At 32.6% G+C, this 23087-nt stretch overlaps 3 protein-coding genes across 3 annotated transcripts; all 3 read right to left on the reverse strand.

Annotated features, from left to right (window-relative positions):
- Positions 1-1036: 1036 nt before the first annotated feature.
- LOC131634165 (LEAF RUST 10 DISEASE-RESISTANCE LOCUS RECEPTOR-LIKE PROTEIN KINASE-like 1.1) lies at positions 1037-3674 on the reverse strand. Its single transcript, XM_058904820.1, has 4 exons — positions 2975-3674; positions 2703-2735; positions 2156-2365; positions 1037-2037 (listed from the first exon to the last, which is right to left on the reverse strand). The coding sequence occupies exons 1-4, from the start codon at positions 3672-3674 to the stop codon at positions 1037-1039; spliced, it is 1944 nt and encodes a 647-aa protein (XP_058760803.1).
- A 2068-nt stretch (positions 3675-5742) lies between these two features.
- Positions 5743-10255, reverse strand: LOC131634164 (LEAF RUST 10 DISEASE-RESISTANCE LOCUS RECEPTOR-LIKE PROTEIN KINASE-like 1.1). Its single transcript, XM_058904819.1, has 4 exons — positions 8305-10255; positions 8162-8212; positions 7784-8047; positions 5743-7652 (listed from the first exon to the last, which is right to left on the reverse strand). Exons 1-4 carry the CDS (start codon positions 9020-9022, stop codon positions 6697-6699), a joined length of 1989 nt encoding a protein of 662 aa, XP_058760802.1. The 5' UTR covers positions 9023-10255; the 3' UTR covers positions 5743-6696.
- A 238-nt stretch (positions 10256-10493) lies between these two features.
- LOC131634163 (LEAF RUST 10 DISEASE-RESISTANCE LOCUS RECEPTOR-LIKE PROTEIN KINASE-like 1.2) lies at positions 10494-22629 on the reverse strand. The gene is made up of 4 exons (XM_058904818.1): positions 21696-22629; positions 12399-12446; positions 11712-11969; positions 10494-11634 (listed from the first exon to the last, which is right to left on the reverse strand). The coding sequence occupies exons 1-4, from the start codon at positions 22465-22467 to the stop codon at positions 10646-10648; spliced, it is 2067 nt and encodes a 688-aa protein (XP_058760801.1). The 5' UTR covers positions 22468-22629; the 3' UTR covers positions 10494-10645.
- Positions 22630-23087: the final 458 nt, after the last annotated feature.

Raw genomic sequence — 23087 nt, forward strand, 5'->3', positions numbered from 1 at the left:
ATTTTGGAGGGAGCCAAAATTGGCTTTATCATTTTCGTCCTCTTCCTTTCCCTCTGATCAAAAGTTAAACTAATATAATATGGTGCGATTGGTGCTAAATAAATCAGGGAAGGTCCCCATTTCCGCCAAACTCAAAGAGCCAACAAACACTAGCATTTCAGCGGTTTGAATCTCTTCTATTAAACGCATTCTTTTTCTTTTAGTTTTAAGAAAATCGCAAATGTGTCGTTTTGCATCCTTCTAAAGCCAATTCCAATTGTTTCAGATCAAATTACATGAAAGCGAAAACCCTAAATCCATAATCATCATCAGCAGCACCTCTGAACACAGAGCTAACCATTGCTTCACTATTACAAACAGGTATAATGGCTTTCATATTCATTCTTCGCACATCGCAAATGCTGAATGATGCTCAGGTAACTCATTTTTTCTACATTATCGCTGCTATGTTGATTTTATATAGTAATCTGATTTCCTTTTGATTGAGTCCATTGCAATTGCCATTTCACTTTTGAAAAATTTCCTTAATTCTATGCGTAAGAAGTGGTTTCCATACTGTATAGCTTGTAAAACCGTTGTAAGATAAATCTATAAAGTATAAACATATTATTGTTAGACTGAATTCTTATCATAAGTATCAACAATGTAGTTTGTAGGTGTATTATGTAGTACATAGGTAGAATTCTGATTTGGCTAACTATTGCTAATAGCAACTTTATATTATGCAATCGGAGAAAACGTTAATAAAGAAAATATAAGAACATGTTAATTTTAAAGTTTAGTATCCAGTCTTGAATTGGTCAACTTGTTTCAAAGAGTTATTAGTCAGGAACCTGCATCCACGCAACAAGATAAATCAATAAAGAAAAACAACCAATTTTTCGAGATGCCAAATTGCTAATAAAATATACATAACTTTTTAGCAAATATTTGGATCAGCAAATGGAATTTACAATCAAAACCCGATAACAACCAACAAGTGTTGATGAAATCTTTATTCTTGTCTTCCGAAATATAAAAGGTTTAACTAGTGTCATTATTGCATTTGGCTTGCTGATTGGCCACTTATATTAGGAGTATTGGATTCACTATCCCATTTATCTGTCACACCCTTAGGAGAAGGCGTTATCTTTTTATCCTTCGACAATTTCACCTCAACATGGTCGGATGAAGGCGGTGACAGTGAACGTACATTGATACGTGATATACCTGCTCCATGAGCTATTACTTCCTCTACATGTCCAAACTTATCCACCCCACTCCCATTATCAATTCTCCTCAGCACCTCTAAAACGTCATCCATGGAAGGCCTCAATTCCTTATCTCGTTGCAAACATTGAAAAGCCAGTTCTGCTATTGAAACTATTTGTCTCTTAACATCACTATCTGACTCAAACCAGAGGGTAGGATCCACGAGTTCCCTGATTGCACTTTTTTGAATCTTCCTTATGGCTAGGTTTGCCAAGTTTATCTCCTCCTTATCTCTGCTCATATCAACTGCTGGCATAGATGATATCAGCTCAACAAGCACAACACCAAAGCTGTAAACATCACTCTTGCTTGTAAGCCTGTAGCATTGATGATATTCCGGATCCACATAGCCTGGGGTTCCTTGTGGAGCTGTGGATACATGTGTAACATCATTTGGGAACAGTTTTGACAGTCCAAAATCTGCAACTTTAATGCAAAAGGTGTCGTCAAGGAGAATGTTGTTTGTTTTCACATCACGGTGAATGATTTCAGAAGCATGGAGATAAGCCAAAGCAGCAGCAGTCTCTAAGGCAGCTTTCATTCGGATATGCCACGGCAAAAAGCCAGATTCACCACGCAGATGACTGGCGACAGTTCCATTTGAAATGTATTCGTATACAAGCAATAGTTCATGACTGTGATGTGAAGTGCATCCATAAAGAGTAACTAGATTTTTGTGGCGCAAGCGAGTGAGGATTTTGATTTCATTCATGAACTGTTCAACTCGTTTGAAGTTGTGCTGGTATAGGCGCTTCACAGCAACTTCACGTCCATCTTTTAGTTTTCCTAGATGTTAAAGATGAAACTAAGAGTTATTATATACTTATATAGATATGGGGAAGATATTCTAATTAAACCTACCACCCTTTCATAGACAGTGTTTTTGTATGATTGTGAAACATACCATAATAAACAGTCCCAAATCCTCCTTCTCCGAGTTCTCTTGAACTGTCAAATTTTTTTGTTGCTACTTCAAGATCCTTAAAGGAAAACACTGGCACCCCATTGTAGATACTGTCACTCTCTGTGTATTTGTTGTAGAAATTAGGAACACGTCGTTTGCAGCGCCAAGTAATCAGCAATCCAGTTATAATAATGACAAGGAGTCCAATGCCTAGAAATCAATAAAGGAGAGGAAAATTAAAAAATTAATAGAATATTATCTTGAAGAGCATGCGAAAGGAATTTGAAATATTGTCTGATTGACTGATTACTCGACTATTATGTCCTTAACCATCCAAACTTTGATAGGTCTATCAAAAAGGGAAATAAATATATAGGCAAAACATTTTATTGTGAGACCTGCAGTTACGACATAAAAATATTCATTCCTGCTAAAAAGGGAGAGTAGAGTATAAAAGACATGGAATATGTGTGTACTATGCTTCTCAGGATCATTCAATTTCATGACATGCGAAATTAAAGAAACTGCTATGTCGGAGGAACATTACCAATTCCTAACTTCCAAGCCAATCTTTTATCCTCTGCAAGAGAAATCAAAGAACCCGTTACTTCAAAACAGACAATTATTGATAGTACATACAAGGCAGGAAATATCAATTGGACGAATTCTACAGGATTGAAAACAGTCTAGTGTTACTGAAACTTTTGCTTCAATTATTGCTATAAGTGCTGAAATGCTAGTAATAGAATTGTATTTCGCTGATAACCCCTTTATTTAAGACCATCGTTGTAATTATGTGTATGTATTGGACATGCATACCTTTGGCACAGTAGAAATTTTTGTGAACGTCAAGTTGACATTGGCCCCCGTGGTGGCGACACTTGTTGCAATCATCCGATAATTGTACTTTAATTTCGATTTCAGGAGATAGAAAATCAAAGGGATCATCAGAAGGGCTGTCTCTTATTGCAACCTTATACACTTTACACTGTGCCAAAGAACTTGGCACTTTGAAATTACCATCAGAAATTTGACGGTAATAGTAGATATTATAACCGGAACAGTTTTTGTAGTTATAAAATGATTTGGGAGGGATTACACTAAGGGAGTGATTGCATTTGAACATAGTTGTACTATATTTGATGTAGAAAGAAGCTAAAGGAGAACTGGGAGGAACAGGAAAATTGTGAAAGGCTTGACAATTTTTGGATAGCAAATTATTCCGTTGAGCTTCATTTTCCCTGACTGTGATGATATCACCTTCCACGTATGGAACAGTAAAAAGCTGTTTTGATGGTGGGCTGCCAAGTTGGATGGTTCTGGGAGCAGTTGCATTCTTATTGTCACAACCAAGTATTGCCAAAGCGCCACACTGAGGGTGTTGTGAAACTGTGAAAGGGAATGTAATTTGGCCCAGATATCCACAACTATAAGAGGTTGGACATCTTCCATGATCTTGAGCTGAAACAAGTAGAAACTGGAATAATATTAATGACTTGAAAATGAAAAGGGAGGTCATTGTGAATTTTAAGGCCAAGGTAAGGAAGCAATGATATGATATTAATGGAAAATAAGAAATATAGTAAGTTCCAAGACAGTCCCCTAATATGGTTTTCTAGTAAAAGTGTGGTTGATACGCAAGTTGACTTGATATATGACAAAATACAAGAAAGACAGTAGTGGATTTAGTTTTAAAAGAGTTGTCTTGCGAGAAGGGCAAGTCATTTCCAAAGAATTCAACTATATCAACCCAATACAATATTAAGACGTGATTTTTAATCTTTCATACTATTCTAGCTATTATTATAAATGAAAAATTGATTCAAAATTTAGTCATTGTTATAATCAAAATTCAACTATTTTTAAGTTGTTTAATGTTGTTATTCTTATTATACTATTTATTTCATTTAAAATGTTAGATATTACAGTTAATTGAGCTTTTTTTTATTAAATATCAAAAATGGCAATTTAATAAATTTGAATTCTATTTTATATGAAATTTAAACAATTAATTATACTTAGTTGAATTTCTTAATCATATTAAAAGGAAAGAGAGTGAACAACTTATTGATATAATGGAGAGGAACTTCAAATAAGTGTAATGCATCGGAGATGATTTAGTTTTTTTTATTAAATATCAAAAATGACAATTTAATAAATTTGAATTCTATTTTATATGAAATTTAAACAATTAATTATACTTAGTTAAATTTCTTAATCATATTAAAAGAAAAGAGAATGAACAACTTACTAATATAATGGAGAGGAACTTCAAATAAGTGTAATGCACTGGAGTGCACTAGAGTAGAGACATGATAAGTTCAATACAATTGATAGAAGTTATGAGAAGGATTGAAAATAAGGAGAGCAAGCTCTATATAAGTGTAATGAGTAACGCCTAAATTTTCTCACTATATGGCTCGCATGGCCACTTTACATCCAATCTTTGTCGAAAGGCTGATGTTAGGGGATTACTTTATTCACTTCATGGAGTGAAGGTGGACACACTGAAAATCTAAATTTACCCTTTCATATTCCGAAGATGCATCTTCCGACACACTTAAAATACACACCTCATCATTTTGTGAGTGAGCCATCCCATTTTACTCGAATTTAATTCGGATATGCATCTTTGCAATTTCTGTAACATATGCTCTGTAATTATAGTCTTACTTCTTCCTCATTTTATTTCTACAAAGTCAAGGCTATGACATTAGAATTAAATCAATAGAAAAAATACACAATATAAATTGACTAGGAGTATAGAGAAAAGGCTTTTAAATTCTTGATCTTCAAACTCACATCAATAGTTGAATTAAAACTTTGAAATCAATAGTTGAATTAAAACTTAGAAATGACATTCGACCTTTAAATGCTCCATGATGAGGATCATCTTTCAATATGACCACGCTACATATATGAAGTGCATGCAGGTTATAGTGCATTTTCGGAATATTTCGAAGATGCATTTCCAGATTAAATTTCAATAAAATGGAGGTGACTCATTCACAAAGTGCTGAGGCTTGTGTAATATAGATGTATCCGGAGATGCATTTTTGAAATTGAGAGTATTTTTGGTTTTTCACCTTGCTGAACTAACATTCCATGGATGGGATAAAGTAACCCCTGATGTTAAAATCAACAAATTATTTTAAAAACAACAATGAAAACATATACCACATTGATGGTAAAAAAGAATGACCAAAATGATTGCATTGAAACCATGTTTATGAGAAAGAAGTATGAAACTTTGACTGAGATTGAATTGCGAAAGACAACACCTTTTAACTAATTTGTGCATCAAATCAAATAAATAGTATAACACTCCTTATTTCTTAGTAACTTCAATTATTTTCCACCTTTTAACTAACTTGTGCATCAAATCAAATAAATAGTATAACACTCCTTATTTCTTAATAACTTCAATTATTTTCCCTTTTGCAAGATCCAGAAAAGTAAAATGAAAGTGAAAAAAGATTACTGCACAATTATGATCTTTTATAATTTATAAACTTAAAAATAGAGATAAGATTATTCGAAAAATTGAAAACAGAGCACTTCTTTCAATTTAAAAGATTAAAGGTCATTGTCTTATAACTATCTTCTCGAGTATGAGAACCCTGTATTATAAAAAATGTTGGAAGGTGTAAGTTTAAGTTAAAAAAAAGTTTGAAACCAAAATAGATCTATCTTTTAACACATCGTTTGATGTTTGTACTTATCTTGCTCAAAGAGAATAAAAATAGAGCACAAATAGGATTCAAGAGACTCCTGAAAAGAAATGAAAAATAGGAAAGAAAAAAAAGTTGGAACACAACAACAGTGTTGAAACTTCGAAAAAGAAAAAGAAAACGAGCAGGAAATACGTGAGTTTCAAGTAACTCAACATCCATAATGAACGCCAGTATAGAAATGTCCATGTATGGCAGCACATATACGTCATGCACCTGTAACGCTGCATGAAAGAAGTTGCAAGTGGGATGGAATCCAGTGATGAGCATCTGAGTTCGGGCCGGCTTCGGGACTGTAATTGGATGGTATGGCCATCTGAGCTAAATATGTGGCGTATGATGGTCAAACACACGCTGACACTAACGGGGTTAAATGGGAACCATAGCAGCGGCGATGAACAAGTTGAGATATCTCAAAAAGATGCAAAGACAAGCATAAAAGAAGCAAAAATTGGCACTGAAGGCTTAACAAGAGGAAACTGCAACATCGAAGGCTATGGTTAATGCAGAAGATAAGCCCCAAAAACCGGGAGCTCTTGAATTGTAATACCATATAGAAAATATTTATGATATATTTCTAAGTTGTGAATATAGTATATGTACGTTTCGCTTAAATAGACTATTCTACATCAAACATGAGTCTCATTAATGGATCAAGTACAATTTTTATGCATAATTACATGAAGTTTCTCATACCACCCCTTGTATGCTCAAATCTTCCGAATGACACTATCCTTCCTATAAAGCCAGCGTTTTAGAAGCTGACAATGTTTAAGTGCTGCAAATTAGTAAGTATACAAGGCTGTACTATTAATGACCGCTGATGGTATTTGACGTAGTAGATCGACTATCCCATTCATCAACCACAGTTTTAGGCGAAGGCTGTCGCATTGTTTTTTGGAAAAGTCCAATCTCATCCTCATTTCCTTCTGGTGAGGATGGATGCACCTCTTCTTCAACTATATGCTCAGGCTCATCCTTTCCACTTTCAATTCTCATCAGCACCTTCAAAACCTCATCCATGGAAGGTCTTAATTCCTTTTCCCTTTGCAAACATTGAAAAGCCAACTCTGCTACCGAAACTATCATCCTCTTAACCTCATTGTCTGAATCAAAACCAAGATTAGGATCCACCAGCTCAGTAAATTCACCCTTCTGGATCTTCTTTAAGGCCAGGTTTGATAAGTTAATCTCATCCTTATGCCTGTTCATATCGACAGCAAGCTTAGATGATATAAGCTCGACGAGCACAACACCAAAACTATATACATCACTCTTGTTAGTAAGCTGGTAGCATTGATGATAGTCCGGGTCAACATAACCTGGTGTCCCTTGTGGTGCCGTGGAAGCATGGGTGATATCATGGGGGAATAGCCTTGAAAGACCAAAATCTGCAACTTTTACACTGAAGCTGTTTGTAAGGAGAAGGTTTTTGGTTTTCACGTCACGGTGGATTATGCCTGAAGCATGCAGATAAGCCAATGAACTTGCTGTCTCTATGGCAATTTTCATCCTGATATGCCAAGGCAGTGTGGCTGTTCTTGCTAGATCACCTTGGAGATGAAAATCAACAGTGTGGTTTGGAACATATTCGTACACTAGCAGTAGTTCATCGCTGTGATGTGAAGTACAACCATAGAGGGACACAAGATTAGCGTGGCGAGTACGAGCAAGGATCTCAATTTCGTTTGTGAACTGTTCTACTCGCCTCCAGTTATGTTGGTATAGGCGCTTAACAGCAACTTCACGTCCATCTTGCAGTCTCCCTGGTTGTTATTTGTTAAGGATCAGACCATATAATAATTAGTTTTTCAACATGATGCATGAAAATAGAGTTCAAGTATACAACTAATCTATTTTCCAGTAGGGAATGAAGTTTGGGAAGGGAATGATTTACCATAATAAACTATTCCAAAGCCTCCACTTCCAAGTTGGTTGGCTTGGTGGAAATTATTTGTAGCTTCTTCTAGCTCCTTATAAGAGAACAGAGGTATTTTAAAGTAGACAGTGCCGTTTTCTGAGTCTTGATTTCGGTAGGGATCAATTTCATCATTGTATGATTTTATTCTCGATTGATTCTGGAGGTCTGATGGAGCATGTTTTCTTTTGGAGTGGCATCGAACTATAAGAATACCCAGTGCAACCAATGTAATACCTAAACCTGTAGTAGGAAAATTCAACCCTCAATCAGGCAAAACTTTAAATATAGTAGGATCAATATATATGAATTCTTACTCTTGGTTATGTATTTAAAACATCATTAGTTATATATTACCTATTCCAAGTCCAAGTAGAAGCTTAAAATAATCTCTCTTATTCTCCGGCTCTGCAACATAAGCCAATTTGAAGCAAGTTTATAAGTAAACCATAAATCAGCAAATGAAATATATTAGTATGAGAAATTCATCTGAAGCGTACCATTATGACAGTAAAACTTCTTGCTTGCATCAAGTCGACATTGTCCTCCTCCGTGGTTGCAGCACTTGTCACAATCAGCAGATAGTTCTATTTTAACACTCACCTGACCAGATACAAATGATAAAATGTTTTTGGTATCAGTCAAGTCTTTAGATGGAAACTGAAGAACCATGCAGGATGGGAAAAAGCTACGTGCCATCTCTATAGTAACATTGGGGTATTGGTTGCTGTCATAATATATATCATAGGATGAACAGTTGTGTTTAAAATAATGTGCAGGGGGGTTGATTTTGTGGCCATGGTTGCATCGGAAGAAAGTTACATTATAAATTATATAAAAGGAAACCAAAGGAGAAGGGGGAGGAAGAGTGTAGTTGTGGTTCAAAGCATCACAAGCATTATTTTGTAAATGCTTGTAAAAATCTTGATCAGAAAGTGTAATGGTATTCTGGTCAATGGAGCCAGTTAGCTCTGTGGTTCTTGCATTCTCCTCCAGTTGGATCAATTTGGGTGAATAGTAACCGGCGTCACAGCTATGTATGAGTATGAGGCCGCAGTCTGGTTTCTCTGCCTTGGTGAAAGGATAACTAAAATTCCCACGAATTCCACAGCTGAATGAGTGTGGACAGTTATCCTGGTACCCACTTCCATACCCTTCTGATAAAATCAACACGAGGTGACAAAACAAGAGGAAGCAGAACAAATGAACAAGAGTCATCCCAACTTTACGAGGAGGAAGTAATGGATCCTTAACATAAAAAAAAAAACTGATGTAGTGAAGATTAAGTACTAGTAGTGTGAACAGTGCAAAATACACACGTTGTCTTCACAAATAGATATGTATCAGTATCATGTATAAATCAAGTGGTCTAAAAAGGGAACCTATTTGATAGGTCAGTTGACTTGAAAAATGAAGGAGAAAGACTTGATGAAAAAGAAAGGTAGATTAGATTAACCGTAGTCCATATAAATGTGAGTTATACAATTCAAAGTTAGAAAGGTATAGTTGCTGGCCATTTCTTAGTTATTCCACCAATGAAACTGGACCCCTCTGCCATATTTTCCTTATTGACAAAACAGCACATTCAGACAATGAATACTTCAACATTCAAACGCAGCCAATTTATTTATTCACAGCACATAAGAGGGAATATAAACATCAATATTTTTTCAAACTTTTTCCCATATTAAATTTTACACTTTGTATTCTTTCTTAGAAAGAAAATATACTACTGTATATACTGTTATTGGGAAATATTATATTTGTGTTTTCTTTCTATCTCTTTTCTTTTCCTGATCCTATTTCAAGTCTGTGAGGCATACATATAATGAAAAAGGTGTCATCAATTTGACAGTCACACTTACATTTCATGACTTTCAATATATTTCATAGAACATGTAGTTTCCAATTAGCTTCCAACATGTAACCTTGCCCAAAAGGCAAAGGCAAGAAAACTAGGACAAAATTTCTGGGCCCTGGTCATTTTTATCTAAAAGCGTTTGTAGGGTATAAACTTTTTCTTTTTTCTCCCATTATATTTTTAAGTTTTGGTTAACTGCATATTAAAGTTCAACTACTAGTTAGAGCCAGTTTAAAAGACCTAGTTGGTTCAACCATAGTTTAAATCGAGCTATCGCTTCGACAGCTAAACCAGTTGAATCAAATCGATTTTTACTTCTCATCATTTTAAATTCAAAGAGTAGGTCTGACCAGTATGTGGTCGGTTCCTTATCGTATCAACCGGTCTAAGTCAGTTTTCATTAAAGTTAGTCTGTACTGTTTGCACCGGGGATGGACTATATGTTTTATGCAGTATATTAAAATGTGATAAATTACTTGGTGGAGCAACATGGTGTGAACAAATATAGTTTGCAAATTAGCATTCCAAAGATAAAGAGGAAAACAGGCATCATAAATTCATAATATAATACTATGAAGTTCCAGTAACACGAGAAACAGACTCTAAACCATGCGAAGGTTCCCCCTTCTTCGAACTTTTAAACGATATGACAAAAAGATGCTAGCTGCTCTTATATAACGATTTATTAAATTTCAAAAAATCCAAGGATAAGCAGATAGCTATAGAATAACATAGCAAACATTGTGTCCAAATTTTTTCCCTTTTTGTGTCTTATTTCTGTACCTCTTTTTATAATATTTACATGTACCCCCATCTCAACTCTTTGCCTGACTGCAATGTCTCTTAAAATAATCATCTATACAAACGGATGAGACGAGAATGATACATTATACTCGCTCAATTTCATGTTTCAACTAACAATCATTGCTTATAGTTGATTCTGTAAAAATGACTTATCAACAATTGATACTAGACAGTGATTAAGCACTGGCATTAGGTGTAGTACTAATACTTTCCCATTTATCAGTGACCGTGTTTGGTGAAGACGGGTGCTTCATATTTTTCATATTCTTCAATAATCCAACTTCATCCCATTCAGGTGAGGTTGGTGGTGGATTTACATTACCGTGTGAAGATCCAACACCATCAACATCTGCTTCGTCTACAACCTCAACCACATCCCTCCCACTCTCTATTCTCCTAAGTTCATCTAACACTTCTTCCATAGAAGGTCTCATCTCCTTGTCCCTTTGCAAACATTGAAATGCCAATTCTGCCACTGAAACTATCATGCTATTAACCTCATTGTCTAAATGAAAACCAAGACTGGGATCTACCAGCTCATCAATTGCACTTTCTTGAATCTTTTTTGTTGCTAGAGTGGACAAGTTAATCTCTTCTCTACTTCTGTTAATATCAACAGCAGGCTTAGATGATATAAGCTCAATTAGCACAACTCCGAAACTATATACATCACTCTTGCTAGTAAGCTGATAAAATTGGTGATACTCGGGATCAAGGTAACCCGGTGTCCCTTGTGGAGCTGTGGAAACATGAGTGGCATCCTCAGGGAATAATCTTGAAAGGCCAAAATCTGCAACTTTAACACGAAAATTGTCGTCAAGGAGTATGTTACTGGTTTTCACATCACGGTGGATGATACCAGAAGCATGGAGATAAGTCAAGGCAGTAGCAGTCTCTATGGCAATTTTTATTCGGATCGACCATGGTAGTAAATTTGGCTTGGCCAATTCACCATGGAGATGACTTGCGATGGTGCCATTTGAGATATATTCGTACACAAGCAGTAGTTCACGGCTGTGCCGTGATGTGCAGCCATAGAGGGACACGAGATTTTTATGTCGCAATGTTGTCAGGATATTAACTTCATTCATAAACTGTTCTACTCTTCTATAGTTGTGTTCGTATAAACGTTTGACAGCAACTTCACGTCCATCGGGAAGTTTCCCTGGATTTTAAGGTTGAACTATAAGTTATACAATAAGATGGAAAGATCAATTTAATGTCAGTTAATTGTGTACCTACCAAAGTAGACAGTACCGAATCCTCCATCTCCAAGTTCTTTAGTATGGTCGAAATTGTTTGTTGCTTTTCTAAGCTCGTCGTAGGAGAATAATGGAACTCCAAAGTGTTTACTAACAATTTCTCTGCGTGGATTTATGGACGAATCAGAATAAGAGTTACTAGATTGGAAGTGTCCAACAGAGATAGCATGTTTTCGTTTGTAGAGTAGGAGACACATCAACCCGATGAACAAGATACCCAGGACTCCAATACCCAAACCTGTGGGAAATGGCCAAAAGAATATACCAATATAAGATTACTATAAAATATAGGGTTAAATAAGTTTTTGGTCCTTATAAATATTGCAGTTTCATTTTTAGTCCCTCCCTGCCTTTAGGCAACGGTTTTAGCTGGTTTTGGCAACGGTTTTCTTGTAAAAACCGTTGCCTAAAGGCAGGGAGGGACTAAAAATGAAAATTGGAATATTTATAGGGACCAAAAACTTATTTAACCCTAAAATATAACAAAGGGAATGAAGTCATTGCACAGATTGAAATCATACAAATATATATTTTGAACAAAAATATTTATCAAAATAAATATGAACAAATATGAAGATCCTATGGGTTGAACATACTAATGAACTTTCACACTCAACATCAATGAATTTGAAATAATGTGTTGAAATTTATGTAAACGGTAGATTACCTATACCCAGCTTAACATTCCGCCTCCGCCTGCTCTTTGCATTCGTAGCTGCAAATAGAGGAAACAATTCAGATTTGAAATATGATAAAGTTGTGCAGAGAAAAATATGATTTGCTAACTCAGTGCTGCACAGACAATATTAACCAGTCAATCAGTGGAACTCAACTCTTGCCATCCAAGAGTAATAGTAAATCAGCTGAAAAGTGTAGTAAATGATAAATTCAAAATCAAAATACTGAAGACAACAAGTTTTTATTTAGATTAGGCACGTCGATGTAGTGCCAATACTCTTGAGATGTCTGACTCTAATAATGACGTGGATAAGTAACTGGGCTTGGGGTATTTTACAGTAAAAATAAATTATGTGTACTTATGTGCTTCATATTTCTAAGATATCGATTATAGTATACCGTTGGCACAATGAAACCTCCTGTTGCTGTCAAATTGACAACATCCTCTTTGATTGTAGTGACAATATGCACATTCCTCTGTTATTGTTACTTGAGTATAAATATCAGCTGTTACGAAAGTAAAAGGGTCGTTAGCGTCAGCAAAATCTTTAGCTGGAAGCCGGGCCTTTGTACAAGCTGTAAAAGCACTCCGAGATGCAATATCAGCACTATAGTAGAAATCATAGAGAGGGCAGTTTGTATACTTATACATAGATTTTGGAGGGTTTAGACGGAGGGAACGGTTGCACATGAACAAGGTTGTATGAAATTCCATATGAAAAGAAACGAAGTGAGAGGTAGGAGGAAGAGTATAATTATGTTTGAAAGCTTCACAATTTTTGTCTTGCAGCTGTTTGTAGAGATTACCGTCTCTGAAAACACAAGTACTAGTAGCATTACCACCGCGAAACTCAAGAGGATTTACAATTCCAACCTCAAACCATTTCCCTTTATCCGGAAATTGGATCATTTTGGGCTTCTTAGGATCATAACAATTATGTATTGGTAATAAGCCACAATCCTGGTGTTGTATTGTAGTAAAAGGAAAGCTGATATTGCCAAGGTATCCACAAATAAATGAAGCTGGACAATCTTCTTGGTACCCGTTACCAAGTAGCATGAGGTGTGAAAACAAAAGGAACAAAAATTCGCAAACTAGACTCATCCTTAACTCTTCAAGCTAATTTATGTGCAAAAGGGGTCAGGGATCTGATTTTCTAAAATAAGTTGAAGTATGTCTAACTTGTTTTTACACTCTTGAGTCTACACAATAAAATAACACCACCAACTTTAAATGCTTCATACATCAAGTGGAAAATGAACATGAATGGAAATGAAAGTGGGAACACATGAATATCAGTATATCTATATTTTTGGCCTTTAGGGAAGTAAGACCAACTTCATGCTCAAGTTACTAAACTCCTATTTCTGAATAAAGACAAAGACTTGACTTCATAAACTGCAAATCTCAATCTTCTACTATTGGTTCCTAAACCACGCAAAATTAGGATAATAAACCAATAGTTAACTTATATGCATGGGAACTAAAAATGAGAAATATCAAAAACTGAGGTCTAGATTCTTGAGTGAGTCAATGTAGAGATATTGAAATTAAAGAAAGTGGGTCCTTAGTGGTTGAAATACTCAAAAAAGATGAGAAAAAACAAGCAGCAATTTGAAGTTGAAAGAGTCTTTGGAAATAATAAGACAAATAATCAAAGGTTCACACTTCACTTCACAATGACTGTTCAACGAGGGATCATGAGAAAACGCGTTAACAAGAAAATGTGTCTATCTTTGTTGTCTCATCTTCATTAACTGTCTGTCATAATCCTTGACTTCAAACTTCTTTTGCTTCTTATTAGTTGGTACCTTAATGTCTTGTGCTGCGTGTTCCCTCTAAATTAAATTAGAATACTAAGTTGTTTCTCCACTTCATTATTGTTCATTTATTATTTATTCATCTTTATCCTCATTCTTGTTGAGTGCAAATTGGAAAGATTTATTGTAAAATCAACGGTCAATAAAAAGTTAACCGAACCTATCCTAATTGGCCTGTACCACATGGGAATTATACGGAGATGCCTCCCTATAAGGATGCTAATGCAAATTTAGTTGGAAATAATTATAGATGGTTACTTCGTCCAGTGATGAATGGTGCTGAATTTGGTAGGTAGGACCACGATTCATTCTCACAATTGCAATTGAGAAAAAATTAAAACCATTTAATGTCAAAACTGATCCTCAAATCAGATTAGACGGTTCAGTTGGCTGGACACCGATGGTGAAAAAAAATTATGTAGAAAATTGTTAGGAGGAGTTTGGTTGGATGCTATATTTTTAGCCAAAATAAAAAAATTAATATAAAAAATAACATATAATAAATAATTGAATGAAAAACTTTTAGACTTGGAAAGTGTTCATTTATTTTTAAAATAATTTTTAATTTAAAATAAAAATTTTTTTACATAATAATAATAATAATCGAAATGTAGAATAATTGAAACGAAAAGTATGACTAATATGGATAATTTTTGCATTATTAATATGGTTTTGTTCTGGCGTCAAAGAATTATGAACAAAAATAATATTCTTTGTTTTGAATATGAAAATTTGATTTAAATATTTCATAATTTAGATGTATTTTTTTATAAATTCTTATAGAAGTTATATGTTATTTTATGTTAATTTATCAAATGAACAAAATGTTGAATTGAATCGTACCAGTCTCTACTGGGGTTTATTACTCATTTTTGTACTTGCTGTTTTATTTTCAAATTATTTCTTCAATCAACTTAATTAATAGAAGAAAAGAGAATAGTATATATATCTTAGGAATTCTCTTATCCCATTCGGAAGGATATCATTTCAGAATTATCTATGACTGTTTAGGTCTCTAGTATGACTGACTACTTGATCAAATATAGAGGAAGGTGGGATAAATGGCCGATACTACTGAAAGAATTCCTCTTTGGATAATAGGTACTGTAGCTGGTATTGTTGTGATCGGTTTAATTGGTATTTTTTTTTTTATGGTTCATATTCGGGATTGGGATCATCCCTGTAATAATTGGATGAATAAAATATAACTGAACTTCGATAAACAGATGAAAATTTCAAAGTGACTACTTACGAAAACAAACATATATAAGACCCTTTTAAAAAAATTAATTTTTTTTTCTAAAATGAACTATTTTATTGCATTATTTTTTTTAATACAGTATTATTTATTCTTGTTTTTTGGACTCAATAACATGAATTATTTTTGTGGAATACATTGTAATGGAACATATTTTAATTTATGTTGTATATTAGATTACTCTCCTATAGCAAGTATCTACTGATATCTGTCATTTTCATGAAAATAAAAACTAATATTTTACTTTTTAATATGAACCAGACGACCAAAAACTATCTTCTATGCCCTTTTCCTACTAAACTTCATTAATATAGCTACCAAGTACAATTATTATTATTTTCATGAAAAACCAACATGAGAAAAAAAAAATCAACATAGTTGAATTATGTTGTATATATATTTATAGTCTCCTCAAAAAGAGGAGACAAATTTCTATATAGATGATTTGTTAAACTTAAGAAATGTTTCTATATAGAAGATGGCGTGGGTTGGGAGTAGGAATGTCAAAAGTAATCAACAGTTGAAGTGTAGTGTGTCAATTTTATGAATATTCACTGTCATTCAGTTGGGAAAGTTGGATACTAAAAAAGTTGATAAATAGGAGTATTTGTTTTCTTTTTCAAGCTCACCGCGTATAAATCTTTGAACCTCTGGTTTTTGTAGAAAGAGTAATCGCCGCTAATTGAGAAATTGATTTAAATCACTTTACCATAAAAATTTATTTAAATTTATGTTAGAATTAGGGAAGGCAAAACAGGTTTGGCGGTAATTTTTTGTGCACTTTTTTATGTTAGATAAAAATTTAAGATTTGTGTTCTCTAATATATTCGGTCCACCTTCATTTTATTTTTTTTTCGGATTTTTATAAATACAGACGTTAATATATAAGACAAAGAAATATAGTTTTTGTGAGTCTACTCCATCCCGCTTTCATTTTTTTTTTGAGCCATTGATATTTTAAGCTCACACGCTGTCCCATTCGGTTTTTTACAACCTTTTGTGAAACGAATTTAAATAAACAGATATGTTCGTTTGTTACCCCTTATTAAATTTGATCAAACAATTTTAGATGGATTTAAATAAGACTCTTTTTGCGAGTTTGAAAGAGATGAAAGAAAAGAGTGAAATGTAAATTTGAAAAAAATATTTTTGAAATTATACTTATATAAAATAATAAATGAATATTTATTTAATTTTCATTATATTTAATGAATTTATTTAAATTTTCCAAAATCCTCTCCTTCAATATAACCTTAAAATTTTTTAAAAAATTGTAGTATAATAAAAATAAATTTTTTAAAATTCTCTTTATTCAAATCATTCAACTCTTTCAAATGTTTTTTAAACCTTAATATAAAAGGTCGGTCGTGCATAAAATAGATTAACAAAAGTGGCATGGTTGTTTGAAGTATTCAAAATGTGTTCGTAATCAACAACTTAGAACACACAACTACCAGCTTTTTTCTTTTCAGTGTTGTAATTGTTTAATGAAATCACTTTAATTAGAGTATTTTAATTCTTGATAAATATAATAAATATTAACACAAATTTAGGCCATTAGTGGTGGTAAGTGGGGTGGAAATTAGGCAGACTAATTAATATGTGTCTACTGATTTACACGTCAGGTTAAATTACTTTTTAAATAGAAATGAAAATATGAATCCTCTAACACTTTCCACGTATCTTCGACAAGACATATGTGGATGACTACAACGAGGCTTTGCCATGTGCTTGCTCATTCATCCTATTCAGAGAGAATCAGACGACCAAGCTGTTTCAAGTTCATCTTGACCATATCGCGATAGATAATATAATGTTTACACCATACGACAATCAAAATGAGACACACCAATTTGATTAGATATCCTTCTACTCCGAATGACTAGTTTGTAGATCACGACTGATGTATCTACATCTACCTGAGTGTGTCATGCACCAGTTCGAATATCTATGGGATATTCCCAGAGCTCTCACAATTGTTGCTCCTCATACACTTCGTCGCAAAGATATTGATAAGATATTTATGGGGTATCATGATTATCTGGTCCTAGAGGATGTACGTAGTGTTTCAGCTCCTCAGCCATGGAGTATTGTATACAATTACATCCAATGATTTTTTAGAGTGTCGCATCCTTACATGACATTGGGAGAACGAGCATAAAAAGATAAGAGTTTCAGGTAGACACTCTTGAGAGGGCCACTATAGAGGCCATATAGTTGAGGCACGACATGTCTTGCACTAGAGGAAGCAGACGATGAATCAGATGGGGGGTCAGATATACCCAGTAGTTGACTTTTTCTTTGCATTTTAATAAATTGTATTTTGTGAAGCATATATGATTCGGATTTTGAATTAATATATGATATTTTTTATTGAATTGAATAGGTGTATTATTTATGTGAATAAACAATTACATAAATTTTATATAAATGACTTAAAATATAAAGCTTATATTTTATATAATTGACTTAAAATATAAAAATATAACGTTTATTAAGAAATGTTAAATTTATAACAAAATTATTTTTCATTAGATAAATTTATTATCTTGAAGGCTAGTATCAAGGTTGTTAAGATCGCGATTTAAAATCTAAACTCTTAGATTTTACGTTTCTAAGTCAGTATTTAGTGTTAAATCGCAGATAAAATCGTTGGAGTTACTCTTTAACTTGGTTTTATCTCTTCTTTTTTTTCTTGAAATTTCAAAAAGCCTAGCCCAATATAATTTCTCCCACTTTAATATTTTATTCACTTTAAATAACCTTATTTTGTGCATAAACATGGACAGACTTATTTCAGCTTTTGATGTTGGATTTAGCAAATAGGTTATCATTTCCAATTATCATAATTCTTACATGTTGTTAGATTTCTAAACACTCAAAACAACTATTAATTTTTTGCATTAAGTTACATAGTCAAAGCATAAATTTTATATATATATATATATATATATATATATATATATATATATATATATATATATATATATATATATATATATATATATATATATATATATATATATATATAATTTTAATGAGGTAAACTCAACGATTTTATGTTTCGATTTTACTTAATTTTTGTAATATCAATTGAGTTATGAAATAGACACAATATCATAAATTCAAAATGTGTTTAATGGTTGATATGAGACTTAACCTACAAAATCACATTTTCATCTATATGAAGATTAACTTGGGTACTAATTTTTTTTTTTTTTGTTAAAATGAAAATGAGTCACTTACAAATATATGTTGATGGACATGGTGATATCAGGAGGTTAACTTTTAGGGTCTTGTTAATCAGTGCACTCAGGGCACTTTTTAAGCATATTAAATAAAGAAAATATTCTTTATAAAAGTCAACATTTCAATTTCCAATATATTTTCAATTCATTAAATACACACATTTCAATAAAAATTTGCTACTTTAATCACTTAAAAAATGCCTTAAGGGTACTGATTAGCATTTCTCTAACTTTTATACTATTTCAAATGTATATTTTTGAGTTTTTTAAAGATGACTTTTCACCGCTTAGTAGAACACCCCTCTAGGACTAAGAGATAACTAACCAACATAACTGGCTAACCTAGGGATTAATAGTGGATTAGGCCAACCTGCCAATTCATCATTTATTTATAAAATAACGATGGTAAGAGCATCTCCAATGGTGCAACTTATATTTGAGTTCTTTATGGGACCCACTAAGCCACATCATATTAAAAGAATTTATTTAATTTTAACTTTAATAAAAATCTGATATGGGTCTCACAACTTTATCTCATAACTTGATTTGATTGGGTACTACAAGTACAATCTTTTAGTTGTTGCATTGCAATGCAACTCTATTATGACATGACAAATTTTTTAAATATTTAATTATTAAATTAATGGTACAGGTGGAGAACTCAATAGAAGAAACTACCAATGGAGATGGTCTAACAAATTCTCTAAGAATATTATTTTAAAAATTAATAGAAAACAAATCTCATCTTAATAACTCAAGTTAGGCACATGTAAAACTATATAAGATTATTAAGTTAATATTAGCCCTTTTGATTACTTAAACAGTATTAAGGGTGATTGTTTCAATTTTATTTCAATTTTAGCCACTTTAATAATCTTTTTGTTTCAATTTTATGATGGTCCAACATATGCATTAGGAGATAAATGAAATACAAAAAAGCTATTTGGCACCCCAAAACTCGCACTAAGCACCCCTTAGTTTACCCAAATGCATATTTAATCTTTAAGAAAATAACATAAAACAATTATTATTTTTTAAAAAATTTTATACTTTATATTTGTTTTTTTAAAACTAGTAAAAATTATTAATTTTGAAAAAAGTCTATAATTTCATACTAAATTTTTAAATATATGAAGTATAAACATAATTTTTTTTGTTTTATATATGATTTATGAAAGAGCTGATAAAAACTATAGGAATCTACCAAATTATTTAAAAAACACAAAGTTAATCCTATTCATTTGTTTTTGATAATTAGTAGTATGTTTTTGTATGATGGTCACCGGATTTTTTTTTTCAAAAATCTGGTAAAATTATATATTTTTTCTAAAATTTATGATTTTATAATACTTTTAAAAATATCCCGCATAAAATATTAAAATTTTAAAAAAGAGATAAATTTATTTATTTTTAATAAGGAATGAAATAATCATTTTAAGTGATATGTGGGATGATAGATACAACTTTTAAAGTTTCAGATAAGAAATTAAGCTTCACTATATGGGTTTGATATGCACCTAAAAAAGTTACTAACTTCATTTTTTTTATTATAAGTTATTTTTATATTTTTATACGTATTAAAAAATAATCATTATTGTATAAAAAAATTATGAATGATTTTATAAAATCATATTTGATTAATTGTATGATAAACTCAAATTTAAAAAATTAAAAGAAAAAGAATAATAAATATTTAAAGGTATAATAAAAAAAATTAATAATTTATTGAAATTATAAAATAATTTATAATTTAACATAATTTCTTCTTCAAAATAATTTATAATAAAAAAACAGAGTTTAATAAACTCGCATTGTTGTCGTGTGACTTCGAAGACTAATCCTTTGAAATAATTGAGATTATTTTAAATTGTTGACATTTTTCAATATATGTTCTTTTAGATGCATTATCAAAAATAAAACTCTTCATCAAATAATTAAGAAATTTAAATGAGTGTAAGTTGATTTAGGATTTAATCTCTTAGAATAACATTTATTTTTATTTTTGTATTAATGTAAATATATTATTGATATTTATAAATCAATAAATTTTAAAAAAATAATTAAGAAATTTAAAAATCTATCACTATGTCTTAGCATGTTGTTTATGCACATAACAAATACTAATTAGAAATAGTTTTTCACTTAGAGTATTTTCTTAAAATGTATAATTTCATTAATAATTTATTAATTAAAACACCTTAAGTTACTTAAATACTTTTATAAGTTATGTCTAGCAATACTTGCTTCTGATGAATAGTCACCCATCCCTAATCACACTTATTAGATTAGATTCAAATTTGTATAAACTGACATGGTTAATTTTTTTAAAAAAAAAGTGAGTAAACATTATGTATGTGCAAAAAAATCACGTTCCTGACTTAAACTTGCCTCAGTCGACCTCCACGGGAGGTTTAAGATTTTGTCCCTTGGGACATCCATGAACAAACTTTATGTATGTGCAACTGTTCCTTTGTTTTCTATAAACTTTTTTTTTTAATATCTCAGAGTCATTAATTAGAAACCTTTTTAGTTTGTATGGATAATAAGGGTGGCAGCTGCAAAAGTCGCACAAAAACTCACATCGTTGACAAGTTTTTGCATAGAAAGAAATAATGCATATGCGCAATTATGAGATGAATGAATGAAATAAAGTCTCATTCAAATTAGACTCTCAATGCCTCTGACCCTTATCTTAAACCTATCTATAACAATGAAAGCTCCATCGCATTAAATCAAATACTAGTCCAAAGTTAGTTATTAGTCTATGTTTGCTACTCCCTTGTGTTTCTCAAAACCACTGGGAATTTTGACATAGAAGCTTGCATTTGGTGCCTAATTAACTTAAGCAACTAAAAAAGTAATAACTGATTACTCCATAAACCAAGTTACTTAAAAAGTTATATAAGCTGATATAAATAAACAAAACACAAAGGAAATTCAGAATCAAAAAGAGACAAACCTGGATCACATTTTCGTGCATGAACTCTATCGGCGCAGTAACATCTGAAAGCGTATGCATCTGCATCAAACCCACATCTCCCTCCAGTACTGTTACATTCCCTGCAATCACCGGCAATCCAATTCAATCGAAACCCATTTCTCAGAGCTTCTCGAATTCCTCCTTCCACACCATTTTCCACCCTCGCATATACCACTTCATCCTTACAATTCTTCGACACAAAGCTTACATTTTTATCACCCGCATACAATGCCACAACCGAACTCGTTTTGTTTTCTGCAGAGCAACCGATTTTGTTCCTTTGCAGAGTTATGGGTAGGTCGCACCCGAAGAATAGTCTTACCTCGGTTTGATTTTGTGCAAGATAGAACAAGTTAGTTGGAAAACTGAGGTTTTGGGTAGGTGGAAATAAAAGACAACCTTTTTTTGTGTCTGGTCTTGAAAAAATAGCATTAGACGCTCTGAATGAATGATTCTGATAGAAAATTTGGTTGATTGTGTACAAGGTGTTAGAAAGATTAAGGATTGGAAAACCAATAGTATTGTCACAAGTGACACCAAAACCAGGGTAGCCACAAAAGGATTCTTGTATTCCTTTGATGTAGAAAGGGTAGCTTATAGTTTGGTTTCCACATGTTTTAGGTTCACAAGCTTCAAATTTTGGATCCCCACCATAGCTTAGAGTGGTTGTGGTGAGGAAATAGAAGATGGTGATGCAGTATGAATAAATGAGAGGAGAAGAGAAATGGAAGAAGAGAGGTTTTCGGTTCATTTTGGAGATTTGTGTGATAGATGACAGAAGTCAGAGGGTAATGGAGAGAGAGATAAGAGAGTTGTGCCACCAATTGAGAACCGTGAAAGGTTTGACCTGCAAGTTGATGACTTTCGCTGTGAGTATAAAGGAAAAGGAGTTATCTAGTTGCTCTTTTCGGCCCCATAACTTTGAATGCATATATTGTGGCATGGAAAATTCTGATTATGACTTAACATATAAAAAACCAAAAAATATATATACACACTTGCATTGTCCTTTTTGTAAAAATAATGTATATTCATGATGTAACTATAAAGAATTTGTCAATAATTTAAGATAATAACTTAAACCAAGACTCTCGTACCCTGAGTTTAGTTGGATATCGGTACTCTTGTTTAGACATGGCAACAAAACTCATACTTGCGAGTATCCATCCGAGGTTGACGGAAGAAACCCCGCTTTAACTGAGTTTGAATTCGGGTTTGGATTTTCCTTGGTTACAAAATATCGGGATGGGTCGGATAATAGAGTCACTAGTACCCACCCCGAATTCACCCCGTTTATTTCATTATGTTATTATTATTTATTTTTAATGATTTAGAATATTAAATATATGGCCAAAATTTTGATATTTTGAT

The sequence above is a fragment of the Vicia villosa genome, unplaced genomic scaffold, assembly GCF_029867415.1.
Source record: "Vicia villosa cultivar HV-30 ecotype Madison, WI unplaced genomic scaffold, Vvil1.0 ctg.001245F_1_1, whole genome shotgun sequence".
Lineage (NCBI taxonomy): Eukaryota > Viridiplantae > Streptophyta > Magnoliopsida > Fabales > Fabaceae > Vicia > Vicia villosa.

Excerpts from the sequence above, each read along its gene's own strand:
- LOC131634165 (XM_058904820.1), bottom strand. The coding sequence starts at position 3,674 with ATGACCTCCCTTTTCATTTTCAAGTCATTAATATTATTCCAGTTTCTA. Across the intron at positions 2,736-2,974 it reads AAATTTCTACTGTGCCAAAG|AGGATAAAAGATTGGCTTGG; the intron begins GTATGCATGTCC and ends TTTCTCTTGCAG. Across the intron at positions 2,366-2,702 it reads GGCTTGGAAGTTAGGAATTG|GCATTGGACTCCTTGTCATT; the intron begins GTAATGTTCCTC and ends ATTGATTTCTAG.
- LOC131634164 (XM_058904819.1), bottom strand. The coding sequence starts at position 9,022 with ATGACTCTTGTTCATTTGTTCTGCTTCCTCTTGTTTTGTCACCTCGTG. Across the intron at positions 8,213-8,304 it reads GAAGTTTTACTGTCATAATG|AGCCGGAGAATAAGAGAGAT; the intron begins GTACGCTTCAGA and ends CTTATGTTGCAG. Across the intron at positions 7,653-7,783 it reads CTTTGGAATAGTTTATTATG|GGAGACTGCAAGATGGACGT; the intron begins GTAAATCATTCC and ends AATAACAACCAG.
- LOC131634163 (XM_058904818.1), bottom strand. The coding sequence starts at position 22,467 with ATGAACCGAAAACCTCTCTTCTTCCATTTCTCTTCTCCTCTCATTTAT. Across the intron at positions 11,970-12,398 it reads GAATGTTAAGCTGGGTATAG|GTTTGGGTATTGGAGTCCTG; the intron begins GTAATCTACCGT and ends CATTTCCCACAG. Across the intron at positions 11,635-11,711 it reads ATTCGGTACTGTCTACTTTG|GGAAACTTCCCGATGGACGT; the intron begins GTAGGTACACAA and ends CTTAAAATCCAG.